At 49.6% G+C, this 16753-nt stretch overlaps 1 protein-coding gene across 2 annotated transcripts; it reads right to left on the bottom strand.

Moving 5' to 3' along the window:
* Positions 1–570: 570 nt before the first annotated feature.
* Positions 571–12473, bottom strand: ZNF623 (zinc finger protein 623). Of its 2 annotated transcripts, none has more exons than XM_046641799.1 (2): positions 12355–12473; positions 571–4570 (listed from the first exon to the last, which is right to left on the bottom strand). In XM_046641799.1, exon 2 carries the CDS (start codon positions 4471–4473, stop codon positions 2983–2985), a length of 1491 nt encoding a protein of 496 aa, XP_046497755.1. In that variant the 5' UTR covers positions 4474–4570; positions 12355–12473; the 3' UTR covers positions 571–2982. The 2 variants fall into 2 exon arrangements, with proteins under 2 accessions (XP_046497755.1, XP_046497757.1); XM_046641801.1 differs by having other exon boundaries at positions 12303–12426.
* Positions 12474–16753: the final 4280 nt, after the last annotated feature.

Raw genomic sequence — 16753 nt, forward strand, 5'->3', positions numbered from 1 at the left:
TAGTTCAGCAGCAATCTTCCTGAAGCAAAAAGAGGACTGGCAACAGATGTTAGCTCAGGGCCAATCTTCCTCACTCACTCACACACACACACACAAAATGTGCAAAAGGTGTGAACAGGCACATCACAAAAGATGATACAGAAGAGCAACATGCACATGAAAAGATGCTCAATGTTGTCATTCAGCAGGCACACACAAATCAGAAGCAGAGACATCATTAGACGTCACCAGAATGGATTCAATTTTAGAAGAGTGACAGTACCAAGGGTGGCAAGGATGTGGAGCAATACAAGCTTGACACACTGTTATAACCCAGCAATTAAATTCTTAGGTATTTACCCAAGAGAAATAAAGACACATATCCAAATAAACACGCTTACACAAATGCTCATAGCAGTTTTATTCACAAGAGCCAAAACTGGGAACCCAAATTTCCATCAACAGATGAATAACAAATGATGGCTTATCCACACAATGGAACACTACTCAGCAAAGAGATACTGAAACACATAACCACTTGGTTGAGTCTTTAAAACATACCAAAGAGAAAGCCAGACACACAAGAGAACATACTGTATGAATCCATTTATACGAAGACCCAGAACAAACAAAACTCATCTACACGGACAGAAAACGGTTACTTGGGGCTGAGGTGGAACTAATGGGGAAAGGGCAAAAGGGAACATTTTTGAGCAATAGAAATGTTATTTTTATTGTGATGGTGGTTACACTGATGTATGGATTTGTCGAAACTGTGTACACTTAAGATAGGTGTTTTACTGTATGGAAATTGGACCTCAACAAAGCTGATTAAAATGGCCTGGTAATATCTGCTTCTGTACCATTTGAAACGACTCTGGTAATGGTGAGTTTTCCAGAAGATGGAGTACTGTATGCTCTTTCTAAATTATTTACCCCCTCAAGGCTTCTACAGTTGCTGGAATTTGTTAAAAACTCAAAATATGCCCTCATGGGCAAAAAATTGTTCTGTTTCCAAACTGGTTCTTTTGGTTAATGTTCAAAGAAATTCAGAGGCAACAAGACTTTTGCTAGACAGGGATCCCCTGTGTAATAAACCTGCCCGCTTTTGAACAGCCCTGTCAGAGGAATCGGTCATGCCTCCCTGCTTCTGCATGGCTTCCCTCCCCCAGATCGTCCTTTCTTCTCTTCTCTAGCTGACACGTCTACTTTTCTCTGTAGACCAGTTCAAACGTCAACTCTTCTGTGAAGCCTCCCCAGACCCTCCATGACAAATCAGTCACCTCCTCACCTACGCTCCTACACACCTGGGAACATACTTCTGTTTCAACACTTCGCTCAGTGCACCGTGATCTTTCTGTTTTTCAGACTTTGAACTACTTCAGGATGGATGATGTCTTACTCATCTCTGTTCTCCCACTATTTAGCACTGGTCCTTATAGGCATCAATACATTTTCAAATAAATGACAAAATGAGCCAGAGAGCTGAAAAGTTGAGTTCAATCATGGACTGCTAAGACAAGAAAAGTTGTGTAGTGCACTGGGGGTGTGTGCCCCTTGAGTTAGAAAGATACAGAGACAACTAAGTGTAGACAGTGCTCCCCAAAAGCAAGTGGACAGTCATGGGTGAGCTCTAATGGCAATAAATATGAGGGGCATTAGTTTTATACTGGCTATTGCCTGCAACTTCTGAGTTAATTATAAGCAGAAGACAGAAACAGGGCTGAGACAAGATATTTCCAGTAAACCAGTAGATTATACTGATCACACAAAACAAAAATACAAACACTTAAACAATAGCAATATAGAAAGGACAGAGCAAGAGAGGTGCCAATTACACACAGGTTTGAGGTGTGCTTTTTATTGCACTGCGCCAGACGCCAGGGACACATAAATCAACCAGATATGATCATTGTCCCTAAGGAATTAACAGTGTAACAATGAGAGAGTACATAAAAACATAATTTATCAAAGTTTAAGGGCTGTAACAGGCGAGCACCAAGCAGCAGCAGCACAGAGAGGTAGCTGGCTGAGGCTGACGTGATGCCGGAGATGGGTCCTGACTAGCAACGAGGAGTTCACCAGGTGAGGACAGCATTCAAGGAGGACAAGGCAGGTGAAGGCAGAGCTGGGAAGGGGGGACGTCCGGCAGTTAGTGCCGCCATAGGGCCAACCATGCAGCAGGGAGCTATGCCATGGCAGATGAGGCTCCAAGAAGCAAGAGGCCTTCGGATGCAGGAGATCCCAAGGACAACAGGGAACCAATTTGTGGTTTAAAATAAGAGAGTATCTTTCTCCAACTTGTCTTTCTGATAGATCCAAATTTGCTACACAATATTCTTTTAAGTAGTAAGACTAGATACAGGCATACTTTATTCTATTGCACTTTGCTTTATTGCCCCACATAGATATTGTGTTTTTTACAAGACCCTCCGCCAACTAAAAGATTACAGCTCGCTGAAGGCTCAGATGACGGTTAGCATTGTTTAGCAATAAAGTATTTTTTAATTAAGGTATGTACATTTCTTTTAGACATAATGCACACCTAACAGACTATAGTATAGTGTAAACATAACTTTTATATGCACTGGGAAACCCAAAACTTCATGTGACTCGCTTTATTGCAATATTCACTTTATTGCAGTGGTCTGGAACTGAACCCGCAATGTCTCCGAGGTACGCCTGTACATACTTCTGCTTTAAAAGGGACTTAACTCAGGGGCGAATTGTAGTTGTGCAATAAAATACAGAAACCCTCTCTTGAGACCTAGCTCCCCCTGCTCCTTGTTCCAGGTCAAAGTCAGTTGTCCAGGTACGCGGCTCTCCTGAGGACATGTGTCCCTAGACAAGGACAGCAGTCCAGCACTGCTGCAAAGTTGTAGGTGGTAGCCCACTCCTAAAGCAGCCCCATCTGTGACTGGGAAATGCTGACGTGTTGAAAGCCACATGAATTAGGACTCATGCCACTCACTTCCAAACATCACTCATTGAGTCAGAGAATAATTATAAGTTATCGGTATGTTCCCCCTGACCTACAGAATTCTCACCCAAATATATGGGGGTCTTACTCAAGGGAAGTCCCTGTTGGTGAATACCTTGATTATTTTTAAAGTTTGGAGTTGAGTTGAAATCTTTCCCATACTCACTACATTCATAGAGTTTCTCTTCAGTATGAATTTTCTGGTGTTGAAGGAAGTTTGACCTCTGAATAAAGCCTTTCCCACAGTAACTACATACATAGGGCTTTTCTCCAGTATGAATAATCTGATGTAGAAGCAGCTTGGAGCTCTGAATGAAAGCTTTCCCACAGTCCTTACATTCAAAGGGCCTGTCCCCAGTGTGGATTTTCTGATGTTCTGTGAGATGGGCTTTCTGCAGAAAGGCTTTCCCACACTCCTTACATTCATACACCCTCTCACCAGTGTGGATTTTCTGGTGTCGAATAAGGTATGAACTCAAAAAGAAAGCTTTCCCACATTCATTACATTCATAGAGTTTCTCTCCAGTGTGAATTCTCTGGTGCTGAGTAAAGTTTGACGTCTGGCTGAAACGCTTCCCACACTCATTGCATACATAAGGCCTTTCTCCAGTATGGATCCTCTGATGCTGAATAAGCTTTGAACTCCGAATAAAGGCTTTCCCACATTCATTGCATTCAAAAGGCCTCTCTCCAGTGTGAATTCTCTGATGTTCGATGAGGTCTGAGCGATGACGGAAGGCCTTCCCACATTCCTTACATTCATACTGTTTCACTTCTGTGTGGATCTGGTAATGTCGAATAAGGCTTGAGCTCCTGATAAAGGATTTTCCACACTCGTTACATTCGTATGGTCTTTCTCCCGTGTGAATTCTCTGATGTCGAATAAGTAATGAGCTCTGACTGAAGCCTTTCCCACATTCTTTGCATTCAAAAGGTCTCTCCCGGGTGTGAACTCGCTGGTGCCGAATCAGGTCTGAGCTGTGACAGAACGCTTTCCCGCACTGAGCACACTTGAACGGCTTTTCTCCTGCGTGTATGCTCTCATGCTCAGTAAGATCTGCATAGTGAACAAAATCTTTCCCACACACGTTACACACATAGAGTCTTTCTCCGGTGTGAACTCTCTGATGCTCAGCCAGGTGGGAGCTCTGGCTGAAGCCTCTCCCACACTGATCACATTTGTAAAGTTTATCCCCAGTATGAGAAAGCTGATGTCCAACTAGGTCTGAATTAAATGGGAAGCTTTTGCTGCAAGTCTCACACGGGTGGGCCTCCCCTTCTACGAGCTCCCTCTCAAGGATGAGGAGGTTTGAGCTCAGGACTGGGCCGCCTCCTGACTTAGTGCCCACCTGGGCTGCCTCTCCAGTTTGGATCTTCCAATGGGTAACTGTCACCTGCTTGAAACCTCTCTCCTGAGAAGGGGTTCTCTGCAGGCTCTGCCCTTCCAGGTTTCCCAACAGCCCCCCTAATCTGAGTTCAGGGCACCGCCCAGACTCAGGGGTGGGGGGCTCCATCACTGTGAGCGTTTCTGACACTGTCTCCTGTAGATTTCCATCCTCAGAAATTCAGGCTCCACGGTTACCTTCTTGTCACCAATTCCTACGTCAGAATCTGAAATAAAAGAGAATAACATCATCTTTCCCTTTCATTAACAGACAGGAATCTGCCGGAGCAGATGGGGGATAAAACACATGTCCAAGGAGTGGGAGAGAGGAAACTGTTTCCTCTGCCCACACTCTGGACCCAGCATGCTGCCACTACAGTGCTCGCCTCACCCCAGACCAGCCTCTCCCACTTGGGAAGGCTTCTTTGGGGCACCATCTCTAACATCCAACTCCAGGGGACAGATCAGCAGGGTGGCAGATGGGTAGAAATATGGCTTGGACTCCAAAAATCAAGACATATTTCCAAAGAAACAGAAATTTATCAATCTTGCCACCTCTTCTTTGTCCCTCATTCCTTCATGTCCTCCCTGCTGTCCTTGCCCAGATGAGAGCCCATGGTCTGCGGGATTACATTCATTTCAGGTTGTACGTTATAATCATTCTCTTGCATATTAATCCTAACGCCCCTGTCCTTTTCTCCCTCTATCATACTTGCATGGGAAAACCCCAGCTCAGGTTGAATTCAACTTGCTTCCCGATCTGTGTTGGCATCCAAGCCGACTGAGCTCTCTACAGTTATAATCCCTGGCTAACAGGGCCCTGAGAGCTGCCAGCAGTTTATACACTTCCCTAGCTCTCCTTTGAGACCATCTCCTGCTTTTTCCTCTTCTCGAATGTCCAACAATACCCCTCCCTCTCAGTGATGACCTTGCTTATTACTTCAATAAGAAAATAGAGAACATTCACTTTCTCCCCCATTTACCAACTACCTGTGTCTGTACCCACACCATGCTCTCCCTCATTACATGGGTTAAACTGTCCTTGATCCAACTAAACACCTCCACTTGTGCACTAAAACCCACCCATCTCGTCTACTCAGGGACACCAAGTCTGCCCTGCAGGAGTCTACAGCTGGAGTGTTCACAGCAGCACTACTCACAAGCACCAAAATATCCATCAACAGAGGAACAGATAAATTGAGGACTGCTCCTACCAGGGAATAATATATAGCAATGAAAAGGAACCACCACACACAAGCACAGGTGAATCTCACAGATGTAATGTTGAGCAAAAGAAGCCAAGCACAAAGGAGTTCATGTCATAGGATTCCATTTACATGAAGTTCAAAGACAGACACAACCAATCCTTGGTGGGAGAACTGAGACAGTGATGATCTTTAGGGAGAAGACAAAGACTGGTGGGGGGACAGGGGCTTTGGAGTCCCAGTGACCTATTCGGTGGTCTGCGTTCCACAGGTGTGTTACCTTGGAAAAGCTTGTTCAGGCAGTGGTTACTGACCCTTACACAATTACTGCGGTGCTGTGACCAGCTCCCTTCTTCAGAGCCATGCCCTCCCTCCAGCTTTGGAATTCTCACACTGGGAACTGCCTTCACGCAGGAATCTGCCTCACCCGAGGTCACGCCCCTCTCCCAGGGAAGGCCCACTCCGTTATTCATGGCTGCAAACAGTTTACCACAAACTTAGCAGCAGAAAACAGCCCCATCTGTCATCTCGCAGTGCTGTAGCCTGAAAGGATGGGGACCCCTGTTCAGGGCCACTCAAGGTGTCAACCAGCTCTGGGAAAACCTGTTTCCAAACTCACTCAGACTGCCGGCAGGATTCAGTTCCCTGCTGTAGCCAGAAGCTGCTCTCAGCCCCTAAGAGCCACCTACATCTCCCAGCAGGAACGGCTCTTAGAAGTCCTGACTTCTCTTCTGCAACCAGCTGCAGAAAACCCTGCTTTCCAAGGGCTCAAGTGAGAATCTCCCCACCTGGTCAGCTGACTTAGGACGTTAATCACATCCACAAAATCCCTCCACGGCAGCTGGGAGGAGGTGCATACTTTAGGGGCAGGGGTCTTGGAGGACCATCTCAGAGCCCTGCCTACCAGACCCCAGCCAGCACCCAGCAGATCAGGGAAACCGAGTGCCCTTGCCTCCATCTGGGGCAACTCTGAAGCGTCATCCCAGCCCCCGAGCTCCAGTGGGGTCAGCCGCGGCCTCAGTTTCGACTCCACCACCCAATCCTACCTTCCTTACAGGTGTGTCACATAAGAGCTCTCCTCAGCTGAGTCCACTTCCAGGGAGCTCCATCCAAGATGACCCCATATGATTGCTTCCCGCCCCAAATCTGCACTGGTGGGAAGCAGACTGACTGCTGTGCAGCCCTGTGAGGGACACCCTCCAAAACCCATTTCCACCGCGGCCGCCAAGGAACAGGATGTGCCTCCGAGGGCAGAGCCAGGGGCGAGGGGAGCCACCTAGGGAGCAGGAGAGCGGGGTGACCAGGCAACAGGTGCTCCGCCACCACCGCAGAGCACGCTTTCAGCACACCTCTTTTACGCGAGCTATAAATTGCAGAAAGTGCATGCATCTTGATGAACTGCTCATGGACACCTGTGGAACCACCGCCCAGGTCAGCGCGGAACATTTCTGTTGCCTGAAAGGCCCCCACTCCAAGAGTAACCATCTCTATTACTATAGGGGAGTCCTCTTTCTGAATTTCATTTAATTGAAATCATACACTATGTTCTCTTTTGTGTCTGCTTTCTATTCAACATGTACCCATTTTTTATTGATAAAATTCACATACCATACAACTTACCATTTTAAGCTACACAATTCAGTGTTTCTAGAATATTCCTAAGGTTGTAGAACGATCACCACTATCTAATTAACTCCAGAACATTTTCATCACCCCAAAAAGATGCTTCTGCTTACACTCACTGTTACGTCTCTGAAAGTCGCCAGCGAGTTATGTTCCAGCAGCTCCTTTCGCTGACGTGCAGCATTCCGCTGTATGAACACATCGCACTTCATCTGTCCACTCTTCCAGTGAGGAACAGCTGAGTGGTTTGTAGTTGGGGTTCTTATGGATAAACCTGCTATAAGCACTCCTGTCCTTGTCTTCCGGCAGACGGAGGTCCTTGTCTCCGCTGGGTCCCGGGTCCTAGCACTGTTTCACTTTAGTGGCCACCAGTTCAGGACACCTTTGCAAATTCCACTGGGAACCACCGTGGACCAGTGACCGCTGTGGGTCTGGGCTTCCTCCCCTGCCTGAGTGGGCGCATCTGCAGTCACCCTGCTCTCTCGCTGGGTGTTGCAGACAGTATACAGGAGGCTGGGACTTGTCGCAGTCTACAGTGTGACTGCACTGTGTGAAGCTGCACTAGCGCCTGGTAAAGAGAGCCACATGCCACCCAGAGGGCCTGGCTCTGGGCTAGAGGCAGTGAGTATGGCCTGGTGTGGGACAAAGAGTGGCGGGGGGGTGAACTGTGGCCAAGACTGAAGACTGCCCAGGGTCCCTGCTTCTTTGAGTGACAGAAACCCCACTGGAAATTGTAGTGGGCACACGACCACCCAGCAACTAACTACATTTCCTACAGTCCCCTGAAGTTAGGTGTGACCCGGTGACAGATCCAGCCAATGAGACAGGAACAGAAGGGAGGTGTGCATGCTGCCTGTCTCCACATGCCCTCTCCCACCCCACGGCGACGTGCCCGTGAGGCAGAGCAGCCAGGCTCCCAGAGGGCCTCCGGGGCGGAGCCGCCCACCTGCCTGTGAGATGGAACACAAGAAACCAAGTTTCTTGTTGGAAACACTATTTCTGAGTCTGTTACAGCAACTTGAACCCGTGCTCAAATAACGCTAATAGACAACCTGACTATTCAGATGCCATGCTCCCTGTGATAAGAAAGCAATGCAATCTGCCAACCAGTAACTGACAGTAAGAATGAGAAGCTGAACACAAGTCCAGGCGAGGCATTTCTATCCACAGAAGACTTGCTTTCTAATTAGTCGGCAACAGAGCTCCCTGCAGCAGTGGCCCACTTGGTGGGGCTCTGTGACACAGCATCTACCACCACTGCCTGGTGGCAGTCACTGAGAGTGTTTTCCTAAGTGAAAGGCCCACTAACTTGGCTTAAAAAATCTTTCTCCTGCTTATAAAAATTACTTTTAACTAGTTATTTTTTCAAGGTATAAAGGTAAATTATGCTAGTTGAGAAAACTTAAAGAAAAATAAAATTACCCTTAACCCCACCACTCAGATTACCATGGTTAACAATTTTCCTTTGGTCTTTTTTCTGCACCAATATTCTATGAAATCAGGACCGAGTAATCTTATATCCTGTTTTACCTTACTTTTATATCTTTTGAATTCCTAGTGATTAAAAACATAAGGTACACACTGTAGACAGTGAAAATCCCCGGCACTTCAACAGATGACCACTGCTTGCTATTTAGTTCATACACATTCATCTAGTCCTTTGCTTAAACAAACACAGTTATACGTTTACTGTGGACACACACGATTTTCAAAACCAACAGTGGAATCACACTGTACCTATCCATCTGCCACCTTTCCCCATTTTCAATATACCCTGGCGTTCCCCAAGGTCATCCACACAGACGCGCCGGCGCTGTGCACGGTGTCTCCATCCCAGGTGCTGAGTCCTACAGCAGGCCAGGCGCTGGGGGGAGCGTTTGTCCCTACACCTCTGGAGTCATGAGGAGGGATGTTCCCTGAAGTATCCTGCCACCTGCCTGCCCTTTTCTCCTCCTCAGAGGTGGAATGAGTTAGCAGAATGAGAGGTGTGGGAGATTAACGATTGCAGCGCCCAACGTCTTCCACAGGGGCGCATTCTGCCCTGCTCCTCCCAGCTGGAGTCGGGGGGGGAGGGGACCCACAGGCGGCCTGAGGAGAGGCTGCAGAAATCCAGTGCTGCTGGTGAGCCGGCAGAGAAGTCTAACTGGCATTCAGCCTGAAGAGCCCAATGTCGCTCCACCCTCGCCTTGGACCAGTAGCAGAGTGACATTTTGTGCTTCGTGTGCCTCACTGGTTGAGAACCCTGGAGGGGAGGAGAGGTACTATTCATTAGGGGCCCCCAAACCCTAACCGGGCACAGTGCTAACAACCAGCTGCCACTGTCTCATGCACTCCTCCAAACCTTATGAAGCCACTGTTACCTCTGTCTTACAAACAAGGAAATGGAAAGAGAAAGTCAATTACCCAAGGCCACTGAACCACTAAGTGGCGGAGTTAAGGTTCAAATCCAGGCCTGTCTCCAGGCCCCTCTCCCCAGTGTCAAAGATCCTCCCAAGTGTGATCGGTCATGTTCACAGGATGCTTCGCTTAGGTCAGCTGGGATCAGTACAGAAAAGCAGGTTTATATTTTAAGCCTCTTTATTTTTAATTAAAAGGGGGGGTAGGATGTTGGGTTTTTGTTTGTTTTGGAAGTCAGTGAATCTTCTGATTTTTATGTTTAAAATGACTGCTATATGACCTGAAAACAAGCTTTCATCTGTCTATAATATAGCTTTAAAAACATGTGCAGGCCTTCTAATGATTTTCATGTTTTTTACCTTTAAAGCTTTTTTAAAATACATTTTATTATTTATTTATTTTTGTGTCTGTGTGTGAGGAAGACTGTTGCCAAGCTAACATCTGTGCCAATCTTCCTCTACTTTATGTGGGATGCTCCCCACAGCCTGGCTTGCCAAGCAGCGCTAGGTCTGTGCCCAGGATGTGAACCTGTGAACCCTGGCCCGCTGAAGCAGAGCATGTGAACTTAACCACTATGCCACCAGGCCGGCCCCTAGAGGAAGTTTTTAAGATCAAATATACCTTGCTTTGAACAAACATTTATCTGAAAATCAGCAATCTTTCAGTTTCTGCTTAGCTCCTTTATATTCTGTAGATTCAAGCAAAATTAAATTAATACTCTTTATTTTAAAAAACCTGAATGAACAAAATGAACTAAAAATACACCAGACTTCTGGTTCCATAACATACTGGGCTATCATGTCCCATCCTTCTGTTATAACACACAGAACTTGATGGATAAAAGGTAACATGCAACTGTCTAAATAAACAGTTGATGTTGAGAGAGAAGGGACAATCCTTGGTGCTGGAAAGGAAGCGGGAGCTTAATCTGGGAGTGGGAACCTGTGAGCAGCCCAGAGTGGCTCTGAGGTGGCGAGGGGGCAGTGCCAGACGCAGGCACTAGAAGCTGTTTTCACATCTACACTGGTAAGGGGGTACCGTGGCCTTTATGCTCGAAGGTTAGCCTGACTCACTGTCTGCTGCTTACGGCCCAAAGAGAGGAAGCAGGAAGGTTTGCCAAGGTTCCCCCTTGGCAATAACAAGGAAGAGCAAACGGCGACCCTGAGTGAGACAGAGACTAGAGCTCCCTGAGCATCTGCATCTCTGTGCCTGCCCTGGAGCTGCCACTCTCCTCACCCGGTACTCCTACCACTGTAGCGATGAAGGACCCTGCGCGCCCGGTGGTGCTTGCCTTGTCTTCTTACATCCTCCTCACAACCATCCTTGAGGTTCAAGGAGGTGACCTGCTGAACACCAAATCAGCTGCTAGCTGCCATCTCCACCCCCCCCCCACCCCCGCCATCCCATAGCCATTTGGTTTCTGCTCCCACAGGTCTGCCCAAGGACGCTGACGATCTTCTCCTTTCCTGACAAGTCCAGTGTCCTTCCCCAGTCATCTTCCATGACTCGAGGCAGCACTGGACATGCCTGACAGCTCCTTGAACTGCTTCAGTGGCACTGCCCTCTGCCTGGTCAGTTGCTTCCCTGACCACCCCTTCCATCTCTGGCTCACAAATGTTGTCTTGGCCTTCTCAGCTCTGCCCTCTCTCCCTATCATCCTCAAGACCTTTCCAGGAGACTCAGGAGTCCACTACTATCATTCCAGGAGAGGCTGGGCCCATGTGTGTATGCTTGTGAAAAGACAGAGCAAGCCCTCTGTCAATTCTTCTCTGTATCGCCCATAAGAAGGTGCTGTGGTTACTGCTAGTATTAAGATACCGTTAAAATGTTACATCTATACTAGGGACAAAAGTCCCACCTCTGTTAGACTGGCATCTCTCAGATCCTAGGTGGGCAAAAAAACCCACTTATTTCTATCATTCATTGATTCATCCATGAATTGACCTCATGGAACAAATGTGCTGTGGGAGGGTACCGCAGGGCGATTGTGAGCATGAGCTCTACAGACAACTGCCTGAGTTCAGAGCCTGCCTCAGCTAACATTCCTGGGAGACCTCAGGCCCTGAGGATCCCGCCACCGTGATGGAGCCAGTGTGAGGGGTAAAATGTTCTCCCTGACATCGGTAGAGACGGCCACTAGGACTGATAAAGACTTCTAGGAAAAGGCAGCCTTGACGAAAGAGCTAGAACAGCACAGCCAAACCACCTCTCCCGACCTGGGAATTCTCCTTCAGGCCCAACGGTTGGAGGAAATTCTGCTGCTCACATTTCCCCCTCCACCTCTACTCCCAGCAGGGCAGAAGGTGCCTGCTCTGCATTTCCTCCAGCACAAAGCGGCGCAAGGCCCGGCCCCCTTCCCAGCATCACTTGGAGAGCTCCCTCGGGATCCGGGGGAAGGAGGCAAGCTCAGAGCAAAACAGCAGCACTACTCGCACCGGGACCCCGCCCAGGCCACCTCGGAGGGGCTGGCAGGCTTAGAACTGCGACAGACGCTTCCGCTGGAGGCTCCGAGGCCTGCTGCGTGAGCCCTGGGACGAGGGGAAGGAAACTAGGGAGCGGGACCGGGTATCCACATGACGTTCCTCGGGCAGAGGAGCTGCGGGCCACCGCACGACTGCAGCCCCGCGGGGGGAGCCGCGACAGCTGCGGGACAGGGGCTCCCCGAGGCCGGGGCTCCGGGACAGCTGTGCGGGGCGGGCCGCCTTCACAGCCAGCTCGGCGCCAAGACACTCACCCACCCGACGACCTGGCCCACACTCGCCCGCGGCCCGGAACGCGCCACTCACCCGGCGCCCAGGGACGACAGGAACACGGCCGCCCGTCCCGCACACCAGCGGACAAAGCACGCACGGCGTCCCGCATGCCCCAGCCGGAAGTCGGCCTGAGGCTCCGCCCGAGGGACTTCCGGTGCCGCTCTAGGCGCGCCGGGGCCGGCCGGCCTCTCGGTGGTGAGGACTTCCGGCCAGGCGCGGACTCTCCTGCCGAGACGCGGCGCCACGGCGGACATCCTTGAGCGCGGCCTGTCTCCCAGGTGGAGATGGTGCCGACGTTGAATACCCGGCGGAGGCCCGTACCGACCGAGGCCACGCCGTCCCTTGGAGGTTTACCGAGAGGGCCGAGCCTTCCAGGGGCCGCGCCGAGCGGGGACGCTCGGAGACAGTGAGAGCCAGCGTTTGTGGAGTGCTTCTCACACGGTCTCCCAGTTAATGCTCGCTGCACCCCACGAGCAGGATCCTTGAACATCTTCCTTCTACGGACGAGGGACTGGAGCCGGAGAAGTCACGTCACTCGTGGGAGGTCACACAGTTGTGCGTGACCAGGCCGACCACCTCTAAGGCCACGCTCTTGCCCTGGCTGTGTGGTTGGTCCTGCGGGTGCAGAAGTAGCCTCTGGGGACAGTCACGGGAGATCCCGCCCATTCCCCCCACCAACCTCTGGGTAGAAGAGCAGGTGTCCAATTACGAAAACCAAATAGGTGATTGAGCTGCTGGGAGAATTCGGAAAGCCTCACCGTATCCACGTATCCACGGGGGCGGGGCGGGTTGGTGGGGGACTACTAAAACTACAGCTGGTGGCGCCGCCGGCACGCCTGGCCTGCGGGGGGGGGGGGGGGGGGGCGCCTGGGTTCCTGGTCCCCCCCCGCGGGGGCTGCAGGGGCCCCTGTGGGGGACTCAGGAGCCGTAGAGGAGAAACGAGCAAAATGGAAGGAGCCTGGGAGTCTGCGTGAGCAGGGAGAAAAGCCCCCCACGGATCCACAGGAACCGCCGAAAACCGGCTGGCACGGCAGCTGGTGCTGCTGACGTGCTAATACGGCGTCTACGGACGATACATGGCATCATTCTGTGCGTGCATCTTAATCATTCACACAGCAGGCATGCCCATCATCTCACTGTGCAGTTGGCTGGTTTTGCTCATCATTGTTTTAAAATCACCCCCCTCTTAACACACAGATCTAGTCTGGTCCACCCACTCACGGGGTGCATAGTCCTGTATGTCTACATCCGCTGTGTATTTACCCCTCCTTATTAACGGACACCATTTATTTTCCGCTTTACTCTGTTGTAAATAATGCAGGATAGCAGATCCTTGTCCAGTATCCCATGTCGTGAGCAAGGATTTCTCTGGGGGGTATACCTAGAAATGGGATTAAATGGGAATCGATGTGCAGATTTTAATTTTAGGTACTGCCACATTGTTTTTGAGAGTGGCTATCATAATTTATACTCCCTCTAGTCGTGTGACAGTACCTGTTCCCCTACTTCTTTTTTGCAGATCTAAGGGGTGAAAAACAGTATCCTGGTTTTTGTTAGCAATTTTGCTGAGATATAATTTAGAAACAGATGCAGTTTTGTTTGGGTTTTTTTGTTTTTCTTTGTGAGGACGATTCGCCCTGGGCTGACATCTGTTGCCAGTCGCCCTCATTTTGCTTGAGAAAGGTTGTCGCCGAGCTAACATCTGTGCCAGTCTTCCTCCACTTTATGTGGGATGCCACCACAGCATGGCTTGAGGAGCAGTGCTAGGTCCACGCCTGGGATCTGAACCCACAAACCCTGAGCCACCAAAGCTAAATGCGTGAACTTAACCACAATGCCACTGGGCCAGACCCTAGATGCAATTATTTTTAATAAATAAATATATTTGGGGGCCAGCCCAGTGGCCGAGTGGTTAAGTCCACGAGCTCTGCTTCGGGGGCCCAGGGTTCAGATCCTGGGCGCGGACATGGCACTGCTCATTAGGCCATGTTGAGGCGGCATCCCACATGCCACAACTGGAAGGACCCACAACTAAAATATACAACTGTGTACTGGGGGGATTTGGGGAGAAAAAAGCAGGGGGGAAAAAAGAAGATTGGTAACGATTGTTAGCTCAGGTGCCAATCTTTTAAAAATAAATAAATAAATAAATATATTTGATAAATAGAATTTTGCCAAATGACTCCTCCTATGTGACTTCCACAATCCAGACAGAGAACATCTCCATCCCCCCAAAGTGTTCTCCTGGACCCCTCCATCAGCCCCCACCCCTCCTGGGTGTTTCAATGAGCAAATCTGATAGCCAGACAGGCCAGGCCTCTGGGTTTATTAGACATTCAAACTTCTTCTGTAACTCCATCTCCTAAAATGACCTTGCCCATTTTCCACTGGGCTGGTTATCTTTTTCCTTGTGATTCAGTAGAGTTTGTTTTCTATTCTGGGTACAAATTATTTGCGTATTACATATGCTGCAAATCCCCTACCGTTATCTCTCCACAGAGTCACATGCGTCCTTCACTAATCCTGGTGTGGACAGATCTGTCTGCCTTTTCCTTTGTCACGTATATTCTCTGCTTCTGTCTCTGTCTTAGGATCCTAACAGTGTTGTCTTTTCTTTGAGAGGTTTTAAATTTTTACTTTTAATGCTTAGGCCTTCCAATCATCTAGAATTTATTTCTGAATATGATGAGATGTTGGAATCTAATTTAATTCTTTTCCATATGGAGAGCCAGTATTCCTGATAAGATGAATTAGCAATCTGCCCTTTCACACACTGCCTTGTCATCGAAATAGGGTCTTGAGAATAATCGTTTTGAAAAGAAATCAGTCTTGCAGCCATAGTAAGTGGGAAGTACATGTCTTGTAAACTATGAAGCAATGGTGATTTAAGCTTCAGGATATATAGAAAATTACACCTGATAGGTGTTGTCAGCACGTGAAGGCTGCAAAGAGACCCCCACTCATCCCCATTTAAGACCTAGAAATAGGATGGAGTTAAAGCTAAGGGGTCAGAGCAGAGCTGGGCCTCTCCCAGCCTTCAGCACAGGCCTGGGGCTGCATCTGAGAAGTGGAGCCATTTAGAGGGACCCTGGGACCCGGACAGAGGAGAGGGAGACAGAGCCCACCCTAACTCCACAGGGGCAGTGGGGGCTGTCCTGGCTGAGGCCTCCAGAGTGTGCCACTGCCACCAGTATGAGCATCCAAAACTGCATATGCTTCATCTCAAGCCCACCGAAAAGCTTCCTGGGTTGCATGGCTTCCCTTACAGGCCTGTCTACTGGGAAGGACTCTGCTGAAGGTGCCCAAGTGAGTGTCACTGTAGAGGGCCACCCGCCTTTACCCACCTGGCTGCTGGTGAGCCCTCGGGGAGAGACGCTGTCTGCTGCTTGAGTCCAGCTGCAGAGAGCCTGTTGCCATGGGAACTTGGAAATACCACCCAGGGAGGGGGCCAGCCATCCTGCCTCAGAGAACCGCCCTCTGCTTTGCAGCCGGCTGTCCACCCCTCCTCGAGTTGCACAGTGGACCCCAAGTCCACCTCTGGGTTGTGATGACTATAACAGCCCAGCCCAAGCGAGGTTTTTGAAGTGAAACAATCTAACTGCAGTTGGGGAAGGGCAGTGTTCACAAGCACCTGCTCTGTCTGGTCAGGGGGTGAGATGTGGGAGCACGCAAGGATTCACAAGGGGCCATTACAGTCAGCAGTGCCAAAGAGGGGCGCTTAAAGATGTAATAGTCTGACTGTTGTTAGACGTTTCAGTGCTGACAGATTTTCTCACCTCTCCCTCTTCTCTTGGCCCCACATCTGGGCAAGCTGATAAGAAAGCCAAGGCGATCCCTTCAAGTCCCTGCCTGCAAGTGGGAACCCTCATCCCGGCCCCACCCTCTAACCACAATCAAAATTTCAGACCAATCTGCTTTCCTTGCTTCCTCAAGCTGTTTTTGGAGGCCTGCCTTGCTGCCCCAGAAAAGCTTCCTAATGAAGTAGTAAATCATTTCAAACCCTCTTGGTGTGTGTGTGCGGGGTCACAAATCCACATCAGAACCAAATTTTGGGTGGGGGTCTATCCTGATCCTGCAGTGTGATCACAAAAGAAAAGCAGGAAAAGGGATCGTCCTTACTGTTACAAACTGCCGCTTCCTTATGCTGCATCAGTTGCACGCCAAGGATTTGAGAAGTACTTCATCGTCTTTCCTCTCACCTGAGCGGCATGTCTGCTGCTCAAGTCCCCCTTGTAATTGGAAGCAGTATGTTTCCGACACCAGCTGGGCACAACCACAAACCTTCCTGACATCTGGACCAGTAGCCTCTCTCTTTTTCCCGTCCCCTCCCCTCCTCTTCCGTCCACTTTCCTTTTTCTAAGACAGAGCTCTGCCAGCGCCAAGCCCTGATTCTGAGGGACAGAGGCGAGCGCGTGGGCGTGTGTGTGTGACT

Source organism: Equus quagga, chromosome 16 (assembly GCF_021613505.1).
Source record: "Equus quagga isolate Etosha38 chromosome 16, UCLA_HA_Equagga_1.0, whole genome shotgun sequence".
Taxonomy (NCBI): Eukaryota; Metazoa; Chordata; class Mammalia; order Perissodactyla; family Equidae; genus Equus; species Equus quagga.